Genomic DNA, 25,188 nt, shown 5'->3' on the forward strand with positions numbered 1-25,188 from the left:
CACCCCCTTGTGTGGCCTCGTGATGCCATATTGGTACGCTAATATTATTGTTGTCTGGGCAAGTCAGTATTAACTGCTGGTATCAACTTGAATACCGCTTGCCAAGAACCACATGTTTTTTTTTTTTATAAGGTATATGTAAATATATTGTCATTTTCATTTTAACCTTGAGTATTCGTTAACATTCAAAGGACGACGGTCATTATAATCAGAATATTTTTTATTCATTTGCTCTCTTTTTACATTGCTTCACCACTCTCTTAACACCTCTCTTTTTCTTCATATACTCTTCCCTCCTTACATCACTTCTACTTTGTAAAAACTTCTCATATGCTAACTTTTTCTCCCTTACTACTCTCTTCACATCATCATTCCACCAATCGCTCCTCTTCCCTCCCGCACCCACTTTCCTGTAACCACAAACTTCTGCTGAACACTCTAACACTACATTTTTAAACCTACCCCATACCTCTTCGACCCCATTGCCTATGCTCTCATTAGCCCATCTATCCTCCAATAGCTGTTTATATCTTACCCTAACTGCCTCCTCTTTTAGTTTATAAACCTTCACCTCTCTCTTCCCTGATGCTTCTAATCTCCTTGTATCCCATCTACCTTTTACTCTCAGTGTAGCTACAACTAGAAAGTGATCTGATATATCTGTGGCCCCTCTATAAACATGTACATCCTGAAGTCTACTCAACAGTCTTTTATCTACCAATACATAATCCAGCAAACTACTGTCATTTCGCCCTACATCATATCTTGTATACTTATTTATCCTCTTTTTCTTAAAATATGTATTACCTATAACTAAACCCCTTTCTATACAAAGTTCAATCAAAGGGCTCCCATTATCATTTACACCTGGTACCCCAAACTTACCTACCACACCCTCTCTAAAAGTTTCTCCTACTTTAGCATTCAGGTCCCCTACCACAATTACTCTCTCACTTGGTTCAAAGGCTCCTATACATTCACTTAACATCTCCCAAAATCTCTCTCTCTCCTCTGCATTCCTCTCTTCTCCAGGTGCATACACGCTTATTATGACCCACTTCTCGCATCCAACCTTTACTTTAATCCACATAATTCTTGAATTTACACATTCATATTCTCTTTTCTCCTTCCATAACTGATCATTCAACATTACTGCTACCCCTTCCTTTGCTCTAACTCTCTCAGATACTCCAGATTTAATCCCATTTATTTCCCCCCACCGAAACTCCCCTACCCCCTTCAGCTTTGTTGTGAGATGTTATCAACAAATTTTGTTGAAAATAAGAAAAAGTTTTGGAGTGAGATTAACAAGTTAAGAAAGCCTAGAGAACAAATGGATTTGTCAGTTAAAAATAGGAGAGGAGAGTTATTAAATGGAGAGTTAGAGGTATTGGGAAGATGGAGGGAATATTTTGAGGAATTGTTAAATGTTGATGAAGATAGGGAAGCTGTGATTTCGTGTATAGGGCAAGGAGGAACAACATCTTGTAGGAGTGAGGAAGAGCCAGTTGTGAGTGTGGGGGAAGTTCGTGAGGCAGTAGGTAAAATGAAAGGGGGTAAGGCAGCCGGGATTGATGGGATAAAGATAGAAATGTTAAAAGCAGGTGGGGATATAGTTTTGGAGTGGTTGGTGCAATTATTTAATAAATGTATGGAAGAGGGTAAGGTACCTAGGGATTGGCAGAGAGCATGCATAGTTCCTTTGTATAAAGGCAAAGGGGATAAAAGAGAGTGCAAAAATTATAGGGGGATAAGTCTGTTGAGTATACCTGGCAAAGTGTATGGTAGAGTTATTATTGAAAGAATTAAGAGTAAGACGGAGAATAGGATAGCAGATGAACAAGGAGGCTTTAGGAAAGGTAGGGGGTGTGTGGACCAGGTGTTTACAGTGAAACATATAAGTGAACAGTATTTAGATAAGGCTAAAGAGGTCTTCGTGGCATTTATGGATTTGGAAAAGGCGTATGACAGGGTGGATAGGGGGGCAATGTGGCAGATGTTGCAGGTGTATGGTGTAGGAGGTAGGTTACTGAAAGCAGTGAAGAGTTTTTACGAGGATAGTGAGGCTCAAGTTAGAGTATGTAGGAAAGAGGGAAATTATTTCCCAGTAAAAGTAGGGCTTAGACAAGGATGTGTGATGTCACCGTGGTTGTTTAATATATTTATAGATGGGGTTGTAAGAGAAGTAAATGCGAGGGTCTTGGCAAGAGGCGTGGAGTTAAAAGATAAAGAATCACACATAAAGTGGGAGTTGTCACAGTTGCTCTTTGCTGATGACACTGTGCTCTTGGGAGATTCTGAAGAAAAGTTGCAGAGATTGGTGGATGAATTTGGTAGGGTGTGCAAAAGAAGAAAATTGAAAGTGAATACAGGAAAGAGTAAGGTTATGAGGATAACAAAAAGATTAGGTGATGAAAGATTGGATATCAGATTGGAGGGAGAGAGTATGGATGAGGTGAATGTATTCAGATATTTGGGAGTGGACGTGTCAGCAGATGGGTCTATGAAAGATGAGGTGAATCATAGAATTGATGAGGGGAAAAGGGTGAGTGGTGCACTTAGGAGTCTGTGGAGACAAAGAACTTTGTCCTTGGAGGCAAAGAGGGGAATGTATGAGAGTATAGTTTTACCAACGCTCTTATATGGGTGTGAAGCATGGGTGATGAATGTTGCAGCAAGAAGAAGGCTGGAGGCAGTAGAGATGTCATGTCTGAGAGCAATGTGTGGTGTGAATATAATGCAGAGAATTCGTAGTTTGGAAGTTAGGAGGAGGTGCGGGATTACCAAAACTGTTGTCCAGAGGGCTGAGGAAGGGTTGTTGAGGTGGTTCGGACATGTGGAGAGAATGGAGCGAAACAGAATAACTTCAAGAGTGTATCAGTCTGTAGTGGAAGGAAGGCGGGGTAGGGGTCGGCCTAGGAAAGGTTGGAGGGAGGGGGTAAAGGAGGTTTTGTGTGCGAGGGCCTTGGACTTCCAGCAGGCATGCGTGAGCGTGTTTGATAGGAGTGAATGGAGACAAGTGGTTTTTAATACTTGACGTGCTGTTGGAGTGTGAGCAAAGTAACATTTATGAAGGGGTTCAGGGAAACCGGCAGGCCAGACTTGAGTCCTGGAGATGGGAAGTACAGTGCCTGCACTCTGAAGGAGGGGTGTTAATGTTGCAGTTTAAAAACTGTAGTGTAAAGCACCCTTCTGGCAAGACAGTGATGGAGTGAATGATGGTGAAAGTTTTTCTTTTTCGGGCCACCCTGCCTTGGTGGGAGTCGGCCAGTGTGATAATAAAAATAAAAAATTTTTATTCAGAAAATTTTAGTTTTCGAACAATAATTGGCATTTACAATTAAATTGAACACATACAAAACCTGTAATTTAGAACAATGAAGCATATTTGAACATCTATAAATATTTAATGCATGTTCAGTGACATCTTGAATATATCATCAACATTTCTAAATATCGTCATCGAACCCTGAGAATGTTTTGAAAAATAAAACATCATGATACACAGAAGATGAAAACTTTTATCAAATATTTTCCTTCTGAAGACTTATAATAAAATTGATTGAGATCAGCTGGTTGGTTCATTGGGTTTAATTAAGCTTTATTGAATACACGAAAACTAAAAATCAATACTTTGTGTTATACATAATATCAGTTCTGTTATTTACAAATTGTACTTAAAATTTTTAGGTATGTCAACAGCGCCTCAAACCGCTGAGAAACCTCGAAATATGCAGTAAAGATTTATTATTATTTTTTAAATACTAATATTGCATTTGTTTTAATGAAATAAGAGTCATTAAGAGTTAGAAGTTTAGGCACTTTTTACCCAAACTATATTCCTTCCAACCATTTAAAAAAATGCAAATATTGAGAAGTAATATTGCCTATTCACATATTCATGTTTTTGATTTGATGAAAAGCTTGTTATTATAGTTGTACGAGGTGCTGTCGAAAAGTTCACGAACTGCCGGAAAAAAAAAATGTAGGCTTACTGAAACACCTAGTTGAAGTGTCTCCCTTCAAGTACTCTTCTTGGGAGGCTATACATCTACCTGGAGTATACCCGGAGAGGGTTTCGGGGGCCAACGCCCCCGCGGCCCGGTCTGTGGCCAGGCCTCGTGGTGGATCAAGGCCTGATCAACCAGACTGTTACTACTGGCCACACGCAAACCTACGTACGAACCACAGTCCGGCTGATCAGGTACTGACTTTAGGTGTCTGTCCAGCTTCTTCTTGAAGACAGCCAGGGGTCTATTAGTAATCCCCCTTATGTATGATGACAGGCAGTTGAACAGTTTTGGGCCCCATGACACTTATTGTGTTGTCTCTTAGCGTACTCGTGACACCCCTGCTTTTCATTGGGGGGGATGTTGCATCTGCCGAGTCTTTGGCTTTCGTGGGGAGTGATTTTCGATTCCAGCTCCTGTACCACTTCTCGAAACATTTCTGGAATTCTTTCTTAACAGCATCTAGCAGGGCCTGCAATAATTCTTGAATCTCCGCGTTAAAACGGCACCCCTTGAGTGGCATTTTTAATTTTGGGAAAAGAATGAAGTCATTGGGGCCTAGATATTGTGATTAGGGATGGTGGGGGCGACCGTCATGTTTTTGGTTAGAAAACGCTTGTTTTGAGCCAGCAAGCAGGGCACTAATATTCCAGCCACTCGCCTCATGTTCAAATTTCAGTCAAAATACTTTGACCCATAAGAAATTCCCACAGTATTTGCCATGTCCTGGAGAGTCTGACGACGATCTTCGTGAATAGCCTTCCTCACTTTTACAATGTTGGTGTCTGTTTTTGACATTAATGGACGACCAGAGCATTCATTAACCTCACTTGACGTTCGTCCTGTTTTGAATCGAGAAACTCATTAAAAAATCTGTGTCTCTCCCATTGATTCTTCGCCAAATATTTGCCTAAATATTTTGCAAGTTTAATTAGCCGTCTTACCGAACTCGGAGTAAAATGTCACTCACATACGCAGTTCTTTCAAAGATTACATTCTGTTACACACACACACACACACACACACACACACACACACACACACACACACACACACACACACACACACACACACACACACACACACACACACACAAAATCAACAAAGCACTGACGACAAAAAAATGCCTGTCAAACCTCAACAGAATGACCGACCGCACTGAAACTATCCACGCTACTTCACAAGGAAGCGTACAGTTTAATTTGATTTACGCCGCCGCTATATTTCAACCAGGAAATGCACGAAAATTCGAGTCCGGGAACTTTTCGAGAGGACCTCGTATATTGTTCACCACCAGTCAAGGATACTTAATTCTTAAAATAAGGATACTTTAATCCTTATAATGATACTTTAATCCTTAAAATAAGGATTAAAGTAAACTTTCAGCTTATCTGCACTGAGAGTTACACACCTCTTGGTGTATATACACTTGAGATTAACTTTTGCATGTTTGTGTAATGAAGGTGGAAGCCGGTGTGCCCAGAGGTGATGCTTTCCCTAATACTTGGTGGTCCCTTTCAGGAAGGTACATTGATGTGCAATTTTTTACATATTGAGAGGCGGTGAGGCCACAGTAGCCATTAAGAGCGATGCTGGATCAACTCTTCAGGAAAGATTAATACATGCAGGTCATTTGTTTTGTGTTTTCCATGGCTGGTGGTGATTAAAGCAGCCACCAGTTACAAGTTGTTGATTCAGCACCAGGGGTTAATGAAGTGGTGGCGAGTCTGTTAGTGATGCCATTAGGAAGGTCGAGTACAGCACCCCGATCACTCAGTAACAATAAAGTGATGGTGGTGATCGTATTGATGTTATGAGGAAGGCAGGTTGGAGCACCACCACTCACCATCAATCAAGTTGTGATGGTGTACGTGTTACCAGGAGGCAGAGTAGAGCACCTAGTTCCCCCCCCCCTCCATAACCAACTGCTCCCTGCCACCACCCGCATGAGGTACCCAAGTCTTATTACATCCTCTTCAATTCCTTAATTTAATAGTGTTATATTGTTTTTATATTTTATCCCCGTATTCTTCGTTCCTCCAGAAGGCCTAACTCATATATTCTTTCTTGTTTCTATATTTTGTTCACCATCTCTTTGGTTATTAGGTTTAAAGCCATTGGCACGAGGTTCATTAAGGCTTCATTTACATCCATACAACCAACAAAGAATAATTTATTCAGTAAAACTGAGATTAAACCCGTGTGAATAAAACTGAGATTTACACCTTTCAGTGTAAATAAACTGCTGCTCTCAGTGCATACACCTGTAGGGAAGCACACTACTACTAACAATATATACCATCTCTTTATATCTTTGTCAGCCTTTTTATATTTATAATTCATGTGCAGGCTGTGAATTTGTTGAATAACTATAAATGTGAAACCATGTAAGCTTATCCAACTCCACGTTACAGTCTGTAGTAAATCTATTTGGTTTATTTTTTTTTTTGTTCGCACAGAAGTTTGTTTTAGCACTACGAATTTGCTGGGATTTTCGGTGCATAATTCAAGCCCAGTCCATCTAGAGAAGGTTCCTTCATGCTGATGAGACGACTCTTTGATCTAAAGAATTGGAACACAGGTCTAGTTCTTTAGATTAAAGAGTCCCTTTCAATCTAGAATCCCTGAATGCAGTTTTGAGATTTGCTGACCTCTTAAATGCTGCCAATGTTATTCAGTTATGTGCTTCTTTGGTGATTCGTTTGATGTGATGTTAACTCCAAGAGTTTTCCTCTTCAGCGATACATGTAGCCTCATCTCTCCAACTGTACTCCATCTCTGGTTTTTTTCTCTTTCCAAGTTCGCACAACCTTGCACATATTTGGTTTAGCGTCAGTAAGACTTGTTCCACAACCCTTGCAGCTTCAAGTTTTCTGTAGCCGGTTTTTATCTTATTCGGCTTCTGTTTGATCCTATTCGGCTTTTATTATTTATTAGTTTAACGTCTTCGATGAACAGTAATACACAAAATTCACTTCCCTTGTCAGAGGTCATAGAAATGGTGGTCCTAGTACTGATGGTTAGTTACCATTTTTCAGCCTAAAAAGTCTCCCCTTATCATCATTTTGTGTTTGTGTGTGTGTGTGTTTATGTGTGTGTGTGTACTCACCTATTTGTGGTTGCAGGGGTCGGGTCACAGCTCCTGGCGCCGCCTCTTCACTGGCCGCTACTGGGTCACTCTCCCCACACCATTAGCTTTATCATACCTCTGCTTAAAGCTACATCCACTTCCTGACTACTCTGTGACTGAAGAAATACTTCCTAACAGCCCTGTGATTCATCTATGTCTTCAACTTCTGTGTCCCCTTGTTGCTGTGGTGTCTCATCTCTGGAATATTCTGTCTCTGTCCAACTTGTCAATTCCTCTCAGTATTTTAGTTCCCTAACATCTACGTTTGAATCAATTATCCTACCTATCTTTGTGTCATCGGCGAATTTGCTCATATCACTATGTCGATGGCTTCTTATAATCTCAGCTATAATTACTCTGTGTCCCCTTGTTGCTGTGGTGTCTCATCTCTGGAATATTCTGTCTCTGTCCAACTTGTCAATTCCTCTCAGTATTTTATATGTCGTTATCATGTCCCCCTATCTTTCCTGTCCTCCAGTGTCGTCAGATCGATTTCCCTTAACCTCTCCTCGTAGGACATACCCCTTAGCTCTAGGACTAGTCTTGTTGCAAACCTTTGCACTTTCTCTAGTTTCTTTACGTGCTTGGCTAGGTGTGGGTTCCAAACTGGTGCCGCATACTCCAATATGGGCCTAACGTACACAGTGTACAGGGTCCTGAACGATTCCTTATTAAGATGAGAGAATGCTGTTCCTATAGGTTTGTTAGGCGCCCATATGCTACAGCAGTTATTTGGTTGATGTGTGCCTCAGATGTGCCTGGTGTGTGTGTGTGTGTGTATAACAGGAAGAAGAATGCTGTGTGGCCTATTTTTCCGCACTATTTGTGTCTGGGCTGGCCAACACGTAGCCTGGTGCCAGCTCCACCTTCGAGACGCACGGCTGGCTAGTATGAAAAACTAAAACTCCATATGATGCGCTTGCATAAATTTATTAATCATTATTATTTGTTATTCTTTGCCTTTATTGTTTGTGTAATGTGCAACATTGTAAATTCACATGTGAAATCAACGTAATGTGAAAACTGGGTGAATTAAAATCAACAACATCAGTCACCTTCAGTGTAATTGTACGAGAAAGCATTCTCCTTGATGCTAATAATTACTTGACAGCAAAACGGGTCAGCGTGCACTTGCCGCTTGTAAACATTAATGGTTGGCACTCATTACAAAGATCGGGTTATATTGCTAACGTTGGTTCAGCTTACGTCCCTCACTCGTGAGTCTACTGTTGCATCTCTAAGATCGGCAGTATTATAAGAGCTGGCTATGAAATGCTGCTAGCCGATCGTCATTTGCCTTAGACACAAGACCCTCGCATCTCTCGGTATAGCAGTAGGTGTACATCAGCTGTGCTTGATTCTCACAAACCCATCTCACCATCCATGCTGCATAAATCAATAGGTTAACTTCTGTAAGGTGTAAATCTTTTGTTGATATATTAACAATGGTTCTTTATCTGTTTAAGTCCTTAATTGTAGTGAGGCTCTGTACGTTAGCATCAGCCTCTGTGCAACACGAAGCAAGAGAACAAAGGTGCTATGTGTATTCTGAACCATGCAGCCATGAATAACTTAAGTGGCCAGAACACCATTATATCCTCTTAAGTCTTTGTAATAATAATAATAATAATATTATTATTATTACAAAACTATTTTATTATAACACTATAATCAGCAAAACAGTTTTACAAAAAATATCTTCAAAATTTAAAAACTGAAACTGTAACATTTCAAGAAATAGGTTATGGATGAAGCCGGTTATGGATGAAGCCGGTTATGGATAAAGCCGGGGTGACTGATGTGAAGTATAGCCTTCCCTGGGTCCTCACTCACCAGTATCAACTGTGGCTGTATGGACAGTTTCACTCCTCACTATAAATATATCACTTTTTTTTCTTTTGGTCATTCCTTCATCGCAGCAACATAGATGACAATTTAGAGAAACTATATTTTGTCAGGACAACTTTACTTTATTATTGCTTTGTGGTGAAGTGCTTAACCCATAAGGGTCATAAGTAAGTTTATTCAGGTATACACAGATACACAAATAACCGCTTTTGGCGAGTAATTAGGTCTGATCCGAGGAAGGGTAGGTAGCGTCAGTGCCCTGTATCAAGAACCTTTTACTGGCATAATTTAAGAAGACCCATAAAAATTTCCTTCAAAATAATTGTTCTACGTGTTATAAATTTCAACTGGGATTCAGTTACTGGACATGAGGTTCTCATTAACTGAGTTTAAAGAAAATATAAGAAAAAACAAACGCATTTCATTTATCTGCTGTTATGATAAGAGTGATTGTGTGTGCAAGGGAAGGTATGTATGACACAGTGTTTCTTGGCCAGGGTTACAAGGGATGGCTGAGAGTCATTGCTGCGTAATGTTGGGCACGCTTTTCTCTGTGACAATTTACGTGTATGCGTAAGTTCACTTTCCTGTACCTTGAGGTTCAGTGCTTTCTGAGCCAATTTGGATACCTTGATGTTGGTGGAGGGATCTTGATCTACGGAACTGGAACTACTCTTCCCTTGGAAAAAATCCCTGCTTACCTCCCATTCCCCAGGTGGTTTGAAACCTTTTTATATATAGATTTAGCACTTTTCCTTGAATATAATAATAATAATAATAACAACAATCTTGTATATTCATCTAGAAATTTATGTTGTTCCTCGTTCTTCGAAAATGTTAATAGTGCGTCTGTTTGGCGATTAGAAGCCTGAGGATGTAGTGTGTGACTCCTGCGCTCACTGACCCACACAAGGGACAGGTCTTCACATAAAGTGTAATAGTATATTGTTCCTCACAAAGGATAATGTCTCAGATTAATTCTCTTGGATTTGAAAACACACACACACACACACACACACACACACACACACACACACACACACACACACACACACACACACACACACACACACACACACACACACACACATACAAGCAAGACACGAGAGAGAGGGGTGGGTTGACTGCATTTTCTTGGACTGCAAGAAGGCCTTCGACACAGTTCCTCACATGAGAATAGTGCAGAAGCTAGAGGATCAGGCGCGTATAACAGGAAGGGCACTGCAATGGATCAGAGAATACCTGACAGTCATGGTACGTGATGAGGTGTCATATTGGGCGCCTGTGACGTGTGGGGTCCCACAGGGGTCAGTCCTACGACCAGTGCTGTTCTTAATATATGTGAATGACATGACGGAAGGGATACTCAGAAGTGTCCCTGTTCGCAGACGATGTGAAGTTGATGAGAAGAATCAAATCAGATGAGATCAGGCAGGACTACAAAGTGACCTGGACAGGCTGGACACGTGGTCCAGCAACTGGCTACTCGAATTTAACCCCGCCAAGTGCAAAGTCATGAAGATCGGGGAAGGGCAAAGAAGACCGCAGAGAGAGTATAGGCTAGATGGCCAAAGACTGCAAACCTCGCCCACGGAGAAAGGTCTCGGGGTGAGTATAACGCCGAGCACGTCTCCGGAAGCACACATCAACCAGATAACTGCTGTAGCATATGGGCGCCTGGCAAACCTGAGAATAGCGTTCCGATATCTTAGTAAGGAATCATTCAAGACACTGTACACCGTGTACGCCAGGCCCATACTGGAGTATGCAGCACCAGTTTGGAACCCACATCTAGTCAAGCACGTCAAGAAATTAGAGAAAGTGATAAGGTTTGCAACAAGGCTGGTTCCAGAGCTAAGGGGAATGTCCTACGAAGAAAGGTTGAGGGAAATCGGCCTGACGACACTGGAGGCCAGGAGAGTCAGGGGAGACATGATAACGACATAAAATACTGCGCGGAATAGACGAGGTGGACAGAGACGGGATGTTCCAGAGATGGGACACAGACACGAGAGGTCATAATTGGAAGTTGAAGACTCAGATGAATCAAAGGGATGTTAGGAAGTATTTCTTCAGTCATAGAGTAGTCAGGCCGTGGAATAGCCTAGAAAGTGAAGTAGTGGAGGCGGGAACCATACATAGTTTTAAGGCGAGGTATGATAAAGCTCATGGAGCAGGGAGAGAGAGTATCATGTGGGAGTTCGACGTGGATTGGGTAAAGAAATACTCATGTAGGCTGGTAGTACGTATAATTACAGATAATGTGGAGTGCGCCCTTACAGCCATACCTATCTCTCTGCTCTCTTAACACTGACTGACTGGCCGCCCACAGTACCCATATATGACGGGGAGACCTCATCCACTTCACTGGATCAATCTGTTCCACCAGTTGAGGAGAAAGACTTAGCTCCCACTGACTTCCCAGATGAAGTCAAGCGTTTGTTGACTCTGTTGAACAAACGTCGTAAAGCCATTGCTTTACCAGGTGAGAAGATGGGTATAACGAACTTATTGTCCCATCGTATTCCACTTGAACCTGGTACTAGACCTATCTACATACCTGCGTACAGAATGCCTCATTCACAAGTTGCTGTCGCAGAAGAATTGATCAATCAAATGCTTGATGATGGAGTTATTGCACCTAGCAATTCCCCTTGGAATGCACCCTTGATACTAGTACCTAAGAAGGATGGTACTTGGCGCCCAGTGATTGACTTTAGGAAGTTAAACACGAAAACCATTCCAGATCGCTTTCCACTCCCTGTACTGGGTGATCTTTTACGTAACATAGGAGATAACAAAGTCTTTTCAACCCTAGATTTGTTACAAGGGTTTTGGCAAGTCCCTCTTCACGAGGACAGCCAAGAGCTAACTGCATTCTCCACTCCTACAGGTCATTATCACTTCCTCCGTATGGCGTTTGGATTACGATCTTCCCCTATCACGTTCTCAAGGCTCATGACTAATATCTTTAGAGGTCTCATAGGTAATGCACCTATGGTGTACTTAGATGACGTAATCGTCATGTCTAAAGACGTGGATACACACTTGAAAAGACTTGATGTAGTACTTGGTAAGCTTGAAGAAGCCAATTTAAAGATCAAACTGTCTAAATGTCAATTTTTCAGATCAGAAATTAAGTTTCTTGGTCACGTAGTCACTCCTAGAGGGGTTACGACTGACCAAAGTAAAGTAACTGCAGTACTAAATTTTCCAACTCCCAAAACTGCTGATGCCGTAAGATCCTTTGTGGGCTTAGCAGGTTTTTATAGATCCTTCATTGCCAATTTTTCTTCCATAGCTGCTCCTCTAACTGAGTTGCTTAAGAAAGATGCTCCTTTTGTTTGGACCTTCCGTCAAGAAAGAACATTCCAAACTCTAAAAGAAAAGCTAACATCTGCTCCAATTTTGAAATTTCCAGATTTTTCTAAGCCCTTCTATCTGACAACTGATGCTAGTTCAATTGGCATAGGTGCCGTACTAGCTCAGAAGACCGATGGCAAGTACAACGCAGTTGCATTTGCTAGCCGAGTCCTTACGAAGGCTGAACGTAATTATACAGTAACTGAGCAAGAAGCTTTAGCAATAGTATGGTCTTTAAAGCACTTCCGAGACATTATTTATCAGTACTCTGTTCATGTCTTGACAGACCATGCTCCACTGATACCCTTATTCCAGAACAAGCAACCTACTGGAAGGTTAGCCAGATGGACCTTGACTATCCAAGAGTTCAATCCCACCGCTGCCACCATTTATCATGTGGGAGTTCGACATGGATTGGGTAAAGAAATACTCACGTAGGCTGGTAGTACGTATAATTACAGATAATGTGGAGTGCGCCCTTACAGCCGTACCTATCTCTCTGCTCTCTTAACACTGACTGACTGGCCGCCCACAGTACCCATATGTGAGGGGGTCTTTGAATAATGCCAGGTCAGCGCAATATGAGTTCAGATAGTGACTCAGGCAGAGACGGTTGGTCGTTGAGTCAACGGTACACTGGTTACTGGTAACTGGTTACTACTACTGAGAAGAGGACCTAGTAGCAATCAGTGAAGAGGCGGGGCCAGGAGCTATGACTCGACCCCTACAACCACAAATAGGTGAGTACACATACACACACACTCACTGTCGCTCTCTGGCAGAATGGTGGAAGTTGGGTGAGAGCATGGGTCACACAGGGTGAGGAGCTACATACAAGTGGGGGGGGTGAGAGCTTGGGTCACACAGGGTGAGGAGCTACACACAAGTGGGGGTGAGAGCATGGGTCACCCAGGGTGAGGAGCTACACACAAGTGGGGGGTGAGAGCATGGGTCACACAGGGTGAGGAGCTACACACAAGTGGGGGGTGACAGCATGGGTCAGACAGGGTGAGGAGCCACACGCAAGTGGTGTGGGTGAGAGCATGGGTCACACAGGATGAGGAGCCACACACGTGGGGGAGTGAGAGCATGGGTCACACAGGGTGAGGAGCCGCACAAGTGGGGTTGAGAGCATGGGTCACACAGGGTGAGGAACCACACAAGTGGGGTTGAGAGCATGGATCACACAGGATGAGGAGCCACACGCAAGTGGGGGTGAGAACATGGATCATACAGGGTGAGGAGCCACACACGTGGGGGTGAGAGTATGGGTCACACAGGGCGAGGAGCCACACACAAGTCGGGGTGAGAGCATGGGTCATACAGGGTGAGGATCCACACACATGTGGGGGTGAGAGCATGGGTTATACATGGTGAGGATCCACACACAAGTGGGGATGAGAGTATGGGTCATACAGGGTGAGGATCCACACACAAGTGGGGATGAGAGCATGGGTCATACAGGGTGAGGATCCACACACAAGTGGGGATGAGAGCATGGGTCATACAGGGTGAGGATCCACACACAAGTGGGGATGAGAGCATGGGTCATACAGGGTGAGGATCCACACACAAGTGGGGATGAGAGTATGGGTCATACAGGGTGAGGATCCACACACAAGTGGGGATGAGAGCATGGGTCATACAGGGTGAGGATCCACACACAAGTGGGGATGAGAGTATGGGTCATACAGGGTGAGGATCCACACACAAGTGGGGATGAGAGCATGGGTCATACAGGGTGAGGATCCACACACAAGTGGGGATGAGAGTATGGGTCATACAGGGTGAGGATCCACACACAAGTGGGGATGAGAGCATGGGTCATACAGGGTGAGGATCCACACACAAGTGGGGATGAGAGTATGGGTCACACAGGGTGTGGAGTCACACAAGTGGGGGTGAGAGTATGGGCCACACAGGGTGAGAGGCCTACACCAGGTGGTGGGTGTGAGAGCATGGGTCACACGGAGAGGGCCCATATACAGGGCCAATCGGGGGTGCACTGCACCAGGTCGCGGCCACCCACCACGCAATAAAATTCTCACTGATAATCCCCCACTCAGAGCAACAGTGTCGCTGCCTTCGCTATAAAGTCTGCCGTAAGGAAGAGACATTCATGATAGTTTTAGAGATTATAGACCTTATGTGCATGCGGAGGTATTGTGTTTCCCTGTACTCTGTATACAGTTCAGTTTATTTAGCACTCGTTCTAGTTTTTTATTATTATTAAGAGTCGACATTTCAGTCGGCTGGATTTATATGCTCCAAAGTTAACCTTTTAGTATTTACATAGTTCAAGTTTATGCTATTCTTGTTTGAAAAAAAAGTTTATTTCTTTTTTTTAATTAACACCGGCCGTCTCCCACCGAGGTAGGATGACCCCCCAAAAAAAGAAGACACACTTTCACCATCATTGCCGTGTCACAGAGGTTCCAATACTACATCTCGGATGCCTCTTCAAACTGCAAATACCCCTCTCCCCCTCCTCCCTGTTTCAAAGTGCAGGCACTGTACACGGGGATTCGCTAAACCCATACAGTCATACTGTAGCTTGTTTGGGGAATGGAAGATTTGTGTTTGATGATATGGAGGGAAGGTAGTTCTAATTCCTTTTATCAAGAGGCAGTCAGCATCAAGGTAAAAAAAAATGATAGACGTTTGTAAACAGATACTTTTAAAATAACTTTAGAAACTCCTCTTTCCTTACTGCCACACAAGTGTGCAGTATTCATCAAACCTTTTTTTTATGTTCTCGGCAGCCTCATGTCATTCACTGTACGTATCACCTCTAATTTGGATGTCCTCAATAGCCTACCATCCTTCACTGTACGCCATTTATTTTCCTTTCATAAATATATTGGATGAAAAGTCCCCATAGAGCAATTCAGTTTACAGAAAGTGTTTTCGTAAAACAGATCAGCAGTTATTTCTGGTATTGTTTTTTAATATGGGTGGCCGGTGTCTCGTGGTGGTCAAAATAAGATTTGCGTCACACACCTGCCACTGCCACTTTGCCAAGTCTCCTGGCAGGTAGGCTTTCCTCCAGTATTGCTACAACAGCTTCGTTTACAGCCTTTTAACTTTACAATGAATTTATCGATTCATAAACAGGTTAAGTCCGTCCAATCCTACATTGTGAAAGTAAATGTGCCTTTGCTAGGGGTCCTGGATCACAGAAGTGACTATTATTATTATTATTATAATCAAGGGGGAAGCGCTAAACCCGGAGGATTATACAGCGCCTGGGGGGGGATGTGGAAGGCATTCAGGCTTAATTCGGGGAACTGGAGCACAGATCCAATTCCCTAAATCAAGAGCCCCTCACCAACATCAAGGAACCTTCCTTGAGGGGACAGAAGTGACTAGATACTGCACCATATACAGCTCTGTTTACTATTTATCTCTAAATACCTAAAGGTTTACTACGGTACCTATGAAGCATGTGAAATTATAAATGTGAGCAGATTTGTGATATTCCCAAAGAAATGTAATCGATACACTGTTTATCTGTCAGTGACAGTTTTAATTATTTGCCAGTCTAATTACAATGTTAAATTAGTTTGCTTTTTTAGATTAATTAAATCTTTATGTTAAAACGGGATTAAAAATTAACATATAACGGAAAAAACAGGACAGAAGTTATATAAACACATCCAAACGCAGGTGAGGCCGGCTAACCCACCATCTAAACAGTGTTTGATTGTGTTGGAAAAATAAATACTGGCTCAGCCCTTGCACCAGTTTAGTTTTCATCAGTCTCGCTAATCTCTCAGATGCGGCAATACCTTAGTCTCTTCAAAAGAACACAACGAGCGATAATAGAGAGATTCTCGACACCACCAGTGCTTGCAGTGAGTTACACCCTCTAGTTGGTACACCTTAATGTCTCTTAAACGAAAATAAACGCTATGTTAAATTATTCTTCAGTTAGGTTTCACTAACCAGATTTCCTAGGCTTTGTACGACACCAATGAATTTAGCACTTCATTAATAATAATAATAATAATAATAATAATAATAATAATAATAATAATAATAGCTAACCTGTTGATCCCCAATCTAGGTTTATGTACCTGTGATTTTACATATTATATTAGCTATTTAAGGTTATTATCTGCCCGTGTTATAGTTTTGCATTTTATGCACTGAAAACTTTGAAGCTGTAGTTTGTGAAAGATGTTTCAGTGCTAAACTATGGTTTAGATTGTCAATAGAAATAGGATGGCTAGTACCTTCATCTGTGATGCTTTGATCTTCACAACACACGTGACTTGATCTGGCCTTTCATTACCGTAAATATGTATCCCATCCTTTGTGGTGGACTGTGACAGAAACAGAGCTAGCTTTTAGCCCCACAATGCAACTATCATAAGATTCACCACTCGTAGCGAAACGTCTCCTTTAATAAATCTCTTACGTGTACACAAGTGCCATTTTCCACACATAGGACACAGGCCTTTCATAACTTTATATATATGTAACCCATTTTATGTGATGGACAATACGAGAAATCAACTTGCATTTAGCTCCATAGTGCAACTATCATAAGAATAGTGACCGCACACTGCGGGTGTACCTAAGTTTGATAGCTAAACAACGGACATGTGCTGATTCTTTTCGTCATGAAACCGGACTCATGAGTTAATAACAGCCCAGGACTATTGTCAAATAGTGAATAAGAAGGTAAACGTCATTTAATTTCATCTTCGATTTGTGTATTTGGGGTGATGGTTAGTGAGAGTAGTTGTGGTAGTAGTAGTTAACAACAGCCGCGGTGACGGTGGTTAGTGAGAGTGGTAGTGTGGGTAGCAGGACCAGGTGTGGAGATCTAGTTTACTCCATATACGGAGGCAGGGCATCATCTGGAGATTGGACAGGTAGTTACGCCATTCACCTCCCTGCAGTTAATACCTGGAGAGGGCTCCGGGATCAACGCCTCCGCCGCCCGGTCCGTGACCAGGCCTCATGGTGGATCAGGGGCTGACCAACCAGGCTGTTACTGTTGGGCGCACGTAAACCAACATACGAACCACAGCCCGGCTGGTCAGGTACTGATTTTAGGTGCTTGTCCAGTGCCTGCTTGAAGATAGCCAGAGGTCTATTGGTAATCCCCCTTATGTATGCTGGGAGGCAGTTGAGCAGGCTTGGGCCTCTGACACTTACTGTGTTGTCTCTCGTCGTGCTAGTGGCACCCCTGCTTTTCATTGGGGGATATTACATCGTCTGCCGAGTCTTTTGTTTTCATAGGGAGTGATTTAAGTATGATAAAATAACTTATTAGGTATTAAAAAATAAACAGTCCATATTTAGCCACATTTAACGGAATTCATTAGGTCGACAAAATCTGACAAGTTTCAAGCACATACTGCTCCGGAATTTAGACAATGTGATCAAAAATATCGTACCGCAAATGGAGCCTAGCTCACTGACCACAGCCCACACTCATTCCTGTGATGCCTCTGGCCTGTTTCGAGAGTTCACCCTCGCAGCCTCGCTTGAAGCTAGACTTGCAACGCCAGACAATCTTTATTCTGTCACTCTTAATTTACAGCTAACTATAATAACACTTAAATGCGCTTATGCGTCTTCCCTTTGCAAAATATAAAATGAGAAGCCATGTGTAAAAAACTATAAAGTATATTCATAGGGATCAGCTAAACCTGTATGGGTTATATAGCTTGAAAAATGGAAGATAATAAACTGAGAAAAGGAAGGTAGCTGAAATTTCTTGGGTCAATACTTCTTTGCCAGCATATAGACATCCCTCCCTTGAAGAGCCATTTTCGAGATGATAATATCATAACTAAGAAAAACTAGTCTAACGTTCCCAGATGGGATTATTTACCCGTCACGGTATGTGGAGACATTTCAGCATCACTCACGATGAGCCAGTTTGGTTATATATACGTGGAGCAGGGGAGCAGACGGCTACACAAGAGGCTGAGAGGTGTGTGTGAGGGTGGATGGAGGTGATAGCACGAACACTCTCCCCTCTGGGAAGGTAACCTGTACTTACGCCGCGCGCCTGGCGACTTCATGCTTACAACTCATTCTGGACCTGCCCTGCTGCTCTCATTCGCTCAGCTCAAATGGATATATTGACCATGAGACCTTTATGTCGTATATGTGTCTCATTATGTTTTTTTTAAAAGACTAGGAAAAACTAGTATGCATTCATTAATCAAAACACGTTCTGTGAGGCATGCCAGATTCCTCCCGATAGTATGCTATCCATGTGCTTGCTTTCTCTCTCATCTCCCCCTCCCTTCTACTACTCCCTCCTTCCCTCTCTCTCTCTCTCTCCACCAGATACCTTATTGCCCAGTCGACATATGTACACTTATGGCTTCCCCAGTCCAGCAGTCTACAGGCCGCACTACAGCAGCCTTCAAAATACCTTAAGGCAATAATTGTATACAGATTATTAGCATCAGTCTGAATAGCTAGCTGAACTTAACACTAACAGAACTGGCTACGTTGAGGCTGGCAACCAATATTCTTAAAAATACCGGAGGGGTAACCTGTGATTCCGTCTGCTGTGCAATACTGGAGAGTCCTGTCAACAAAATAAGACACCAGATATAAGAACAAGTGCTATTAATATATTATACTCATAGGAATCATACAACGCTTGAGAAATGGGATGTAGCTCCAGGCTTAGATCAAAAGCCCTTCACCAACATCATGGTACCACTATCTCCTTGAAGGATAGCACTGTATAAAGAATAATAAATAATTTGGCTGCTGTAGTGTCAGTCTCACTTCGCTGTCTTAGACTATTAAGTTCTGTGTTACATGAATATTACGATGGAAATACAAGCAAAATGAATTCTGATACGTTATTCATGTTTTTGTTTTTCTTGTGCCTGTTTCCTGTTACGAATAAGCCTAAAGTTTTTTTGTGTGTGTTAATGTATGAATGTACTCTTTAGTCTTCTCTCTAGTGGTCCCAGTGTTCTGTAAATGTTGAAACTTGTTTTCTTCAACAGATCGTATGTTGGACGACCTTAAAACTACAGTGGGCAGCGAAGGTGATAGGAGCACCCCAGACGTCCGCGCTGACACCACCCTCGTCTCCTCCTTCAGGTATAACACAATCACCTCTTTACAGACTGCCCATGCGTGTATGTATATAGATATACATACATACATACACACACACACACACACACACACACACACACACACACACACACACACACACACACACACACACACACACACACACACACACACACACATACACATACAAGTGTTGGATGACATACGAACAACTGAGGAGGAGGTGAAGAAGCTCTTAAGTGACCTTGACACCTCAAGGCGATGGGACCGGACAACATCTCCCCATGGGTCCTTAGAGAAGGAGCAGAGATGCTGTGCGTGCCTCTAACCACAATCTTCAACACATCCCTTGAAACTGGGCAACTACCTGAGAAATGGAAGACAGCTAATGTAGTCCCCATATTTAAGAAAGGAAACAGAAACGAGGCACTAAACTACAGACCTGTGTCTCTGACATGTATTGTGTGCAAAGTCATGGAGAAGATTATCAGGAGGAGAGTGGTCGAACACCTGGAAAGGAACAAGATTATAAATGAAAACCAGCATGGGTTCATGGAAGGCAAATCTTCTATCACAAACCTCCTCGTTAATAATCTGGAGATCGCTGAAGAGCTTGGGGTGGGAAGATTGCGTTTTCCTAGACTGCAGGAAGGCCTTTGACACAGTTCCCCACAAGAGATTAGTGCAGAAGCTGGAGGATCAGGCGCACGTAAAAGGGAGGGCACTGCAATGGATAAGGGAATACCTGACAGGGAGGCAGCAACGAGTCATGGTACGTGAAGAGGTATCACAGTGGGCGCCTGTTACGAGCGGGGTCCCACAGGGGTCAGTTCTAGGACCAGTGCTATTTTTGATATATGTGAACGACATGATGGAAGGAATAGACTCTGAAGTGTCCCTGTTCGCAGATGACGTGAAGTTGATGAGAAGAATTAAATCAGACGAGGATGAGGCAGGACTGCAAAGAGACCTGGACAGGCTGGACATGTGGTCCAGCAACTGGCTTCTCGAATTCAATCCAGCCAAATGCAAAGTCATGAAGATTGGGGAGGGGCAAAGAAGACCGCAGACAGAGTATAGGCTAGGTGGACAAAGACTACAGACCTCACTCAGGGAGAAAGACCTTGGGGTGACCATAACACCGAGCACATCACCGGAGGCACACATCAACCAAATAACCGCTGCAGCATACGGGCGCCTGGCAAACCTGAGAGTAGCGTTCCGATACCTTAATAAGGAATCGTTCAAGACACTGTACATTGTGTATGTTAGGTCCATACTGGAGTATGCAGCACCAGTCTGGAACCCACACCTGGTCAAGCACGTCAAGAAGTTAGAGAAAGTACAAAGGTTTGCAACAAGGCTAGTCCCAGAGCTCAAGGGAATGTCGTACGAGGAAAGGTTAAGGGAAATCGGACTGACGACACTGGAGGACAGAAGGGTCAGGGGAGACATGATAACGACATACAAGATACTGCGGGGAATAGACAAGGTGGACAGAGATAGGATGTTCCAGAGAGGGGACACAGGGACAAGGGGTCACAACTGGAAGCTGAAGACTCAGACGAGTCACAGGGACGTTAGGAAGTATTTCTTCAGTCATAGAGTTGTCAGCAAGGGGAATAGCCTAGCAAGTGAAGTAGTGGAGGCAGGAACCATACATAGTTTTAAGAAGAGGTATGACAAAGCTCAGGAAGCAGAGAGAGAGAGGATCCAGTAGCGATCAGTGAAGAGGCGGGGCCAGGAGCTGAGTCTCGACCCCTGCAGCCACAATTAGGTGAGTACAATTAGGTGAGTACACACACACACACACACACACACACACACACACACACACACACACACACACACACACACACACACACACACACACACACACACACACACACACAGCACCTGGGTAATGAGAGATAATCAGGATTGATTCGAGAAAGGGTAGCTCCAATTTCTTGGCACAAGAGCCGCCCTTCATTTTCATCAAAGCATCGCTATAAAGGGTCGAAATAATAATAATAATAATAATAATAATAATAATAATAGTCTTGTAGTTTTATTACATGTGTGTTAGGAGGACATTCGGAGATAATGTTGGAGAGGCTGGAGCTTAATAAGGAAACTTTAAACCCGCAAGGGTTATACAGCTCCACTAACCCCAGATGACTGACCTCAGAGTCTCACCCAACTTATCGCCAATGTTTAATGGTTGTACAAACATGGATGCTATATTTTATTTAGCAACTTATTTCTTATCTGAAAAACATTGTTTAATATTTTCCAAGCATCAGCATCACAGTTTTTAAAGCTCTTGAATATATCTTAAAAGCCTCAGTACATGTATTTACAGCACAACCTGTAAAGGTATTATTTGTTTTAATATTAATAGGCTCGTATTCATGGGGAAGCACTAAACCTGTTGGGGGGTCATACAAAGCACGTGGAATTTGAGGTAATTAGCTTGATCCAAGGAATGGAAAACTAGCTCAAGTGTCTTGGACCAGGAGCCCTTCGTTAGTATCGAGGCAAGGGATGTCAAAAGGGACATCCAGTCACCAGAACACAGAGTCATAATAATATATGATGTTGACCTAGATGGTGCTCCAGTACCTTCCCCATCTACATGAGTACTTCATTACGAAGGAAGAGCTCTTGATCCAAAGAATTGAAGCTCTCTTCACTCTCCCTAGGCTCAGTATGATTTTACGGGTCTAGTGCTTCCCCCCCATGAATATAATAACCCAATATCATCCATTAACTTTTAATACTAAAATTACTGTTTTCTAATACTGCATGGTAAAGGAGAAAATATGAAGGTTGGAATCACCATCCCGCTGAGGATGGCGTCACTTTCATCATCACTACAACATATTTACCCAACTATTATTACACGAATTGTACCTTACGAAGATCAGATGTTTCAGTTTTTTTATTTTTGGGTTAGAATAAGAATCACTTCTTCCTAAAGTCAGAAGTTTAATTAAATGAACATAACAGGAACGTTTCAGATATATATATATATATATATATATATATATATATATATATATATATATATATATATATATATATATATATATATATATATATATATATATAAATTAAATTATGGGGAATCAAATTCAATTTTATATATATATATATATATATATATATATATATATATATATATATATATATATATATATATATATATATATATATATATATATATTATGGGGAATCAAATTCAAAATGGGAATTAACAGTTACTTTTTGCTGATGATACTGTGCTTATGGGAGATTCTAAAGAAAAATTCCAAAGGTTAGTGGATGAGTTTGAGAATGTGTGTAAAGGTAGAAAGTTGAAAGTGAACATAGAAAAGAGTAAGGTGATGAGGGTATCAAATGATTTAGATAAAGAAAAATTGGATATTAAATTGGGGTAGAGGAGTATGGAAGAAGTGAATGTTTTCAGATACTTGGGAGTTGACGTGTCGGCGGATGGATTTATGAAGGATGAGGTTAATCATAGAATTGATGAGGGAAAAAAGGTGAGTGGTGCGTTGAGGTATATGTGGAGTCAAAAAACGTTATCTATGGAGGCAAAGAAGGGAATGTATGAAAGTATAGTAGTACCAACACTCTTATATGGGTGTGAAGCTTGGGTGGTAAATGCAGCAGCGAGGAGATGGTTGGAGGCAGTGGAGATGTCCTGTCTAAGGGCAATGTGTGGTGTAAATATTATGCAGAAAATTCGGAGTGTGGAAATTAGGAGAAGGTGTGGAGTTAATAAAAGCATTAGTCAGAGGGCAGAAGAGGGGTTGTTGAGGTGGTTTGGTCATTTAGAGAGAATGGATCAAAGTAGAATGACATGGAAAGCATATAAATCTATAGGGGAAGGAAGGAGGGGTAGGGGTCGTCCTCGAAAGGGTTGGAAAGAGGGGGTAAAGGAGGTTTTGTGGGCAAGGGGCTTGGACTTCCAGCAAGCGTGCATGAGCGTGTTAGATAGGAGTGAATGGAGACGAATGATACTTGGGACCTGACGATCTGTTGGAGTGTGAGCAGGGTAATATTTAGTGAAGGGATTCAGGGAAACCGGTTATTTTCATATAGTCGGACTTGAGTCCCGGAAATGGGAAGTACAATGCCTGCACTTTAAAGGAGGGGTTTGGGATATTGGCAGTTTGGAGGGATATGTTGTGTATCTTTATACGTATATGCTTCTAAACTGTTGTATTCTGAGCACCTCTGCAAAAGCAGTGATAATGTGTGAGTGTGGTGAAAGTGTTGAATGATGATGAAAGTATTTTCTTTTTGGGGATTTTCTTTCTTTTTTGGGTCACCCTGCCTCGTTGGGAGACGGCCGACTTGTTGAAATATATATATATATATATATATATATATATATATATATATATATATATATATATATATATATATATATATATATATATATATATATATATATATATGTCATGCCGAATAGGCAGAACTTGCGATCTTGGCTTAAATAGCAACGCTCATCTTGCCATATAGGACAAGTGAAAATTTGTGTATGCAATAATTTCGCCAAAATCATTCTGAACCTAACGAAAAAAATATATTTCACTGTGTTTGTTTAGTACTAAATTACTGTAAACAAATCTAAAATATATTTAGTTGGGTTAGGCTAAAATAAATTGTTCTTGTTATAATAAGGTTAGGTAAGTTTTCAAAGATTCTTTTGGAGCGAAATTAAAAAATTTTACATTAACATTAATGAAAAAATATATCTTTAAATGTATAAGAGAAAATTTTAGAAAGGTCTTAATTTTAAATGAGTTCTTACTAATTGACCAGTTTTACATATTCGGCACGACATATATATATATATATATATATATATATAGATATATATATATATATATATATATACATATATATATATATTAGCACACTGGCCGACTCCCACCAAGGCAGGGTGGCCCGAAAAAGAAAAACTTTCATCATCATTCACTCCACTGTCGTGCCAGAAGGGTGCTTTACACTACAGTTTTTAAATTGCAACATTAACACCCCTCTTTCAGAGTGCAGGGACTGTACTTCCCATCTCCAGGACTCAAGCCCGGCCTACAGGTTTCCCTGAACCCCTTCAGAAATGTTACTTTGCTCACACTCCAACAGCACGTCAAGTATTAAAAACCATTTGTCTCCATTCACTCCTATCAAACACGCTCACGCATGCCTGCTGGAAGTCCAAGCCCCTCGCATACAAAACCTCCTTTACCCTCCCCCCTTCAACCTTTCCTAGGCCGACCCCTACCCCACCTTCCTTCCACTACAGACTGATACACTCTTGAAGTCATTCTGTTTCACTCAATTCTCTCTACATGTCCGAACCACCTCAACAACCCTTCCTCAGCCCTCTTGACAACAGTTTTGGCAATCCCGCACCTTCTCCTAACTTCCAAACTACGAATTCTCTGCATTATATTCACACCACATTGCCCTCAGACATGACATCTCCACTGCCTCCAGCCTTCTCCTCGCTGCAACATTCATCACCCATGCTTCACACCCATATAAGAGCGTTGGTAAAACTATACTCTCATACATTCCCCTCTTTGCCTCCAAGGACAAAGTTCTTTGTCTCCACAGACTCCTAAGTGCACCGCTCACCCTTTTCCCCTCATCAATTCTATGATTCACCTCATCTTTCATAGACCCATCCGCTGACACGTCCACTCCCAAATATCTGAATACATTCACCTCATCCATACTCTCTCCCTCCAATCTGATATCCAATCTTTCATCACC

General features: G+C 42.0%; 1 protein-coding gene across 9 annotated transcripts in view; it reads left to right on the forward strand.

The window, feature by feature from the left end:
• LOC128690958 (uncharacterized) overlaps window positions 1–25,188 on the forward strand; it is a 213,911-nt gene that overhangs the window by 103,072 nt on the left and 85,651 nt on the right. For all 9 annotated transcript variants that reach the window (XM_070088433.1, XM_070088436.1, XM_070088437.1 and 6 more), the window contains one exon: window positions 19,344–19,440. In XM_070088433.1, coding sequence (XP_069944534.1) covers window positions 19,344–19,440 — 97 coding nt within the window. The remainder of the gene's footprint in view (window positions 1–19,343; window positions 19,441–25,188) is intronic.

This window comes from Cherax quadricarinatus, chromosome 24 (genome assembly GCF_038502225.1).
Source record: "Cherax quadricarinatus isolate ZL_2023a chromosome 24, ASM3850222v1, whole genome shotgun sequence".
NCBI lineage: Eukaryota > Metazoa > Arthropoda > Malacostraca > Decapoda > Parastacidae > Cherax > Cherax quadricarinatus.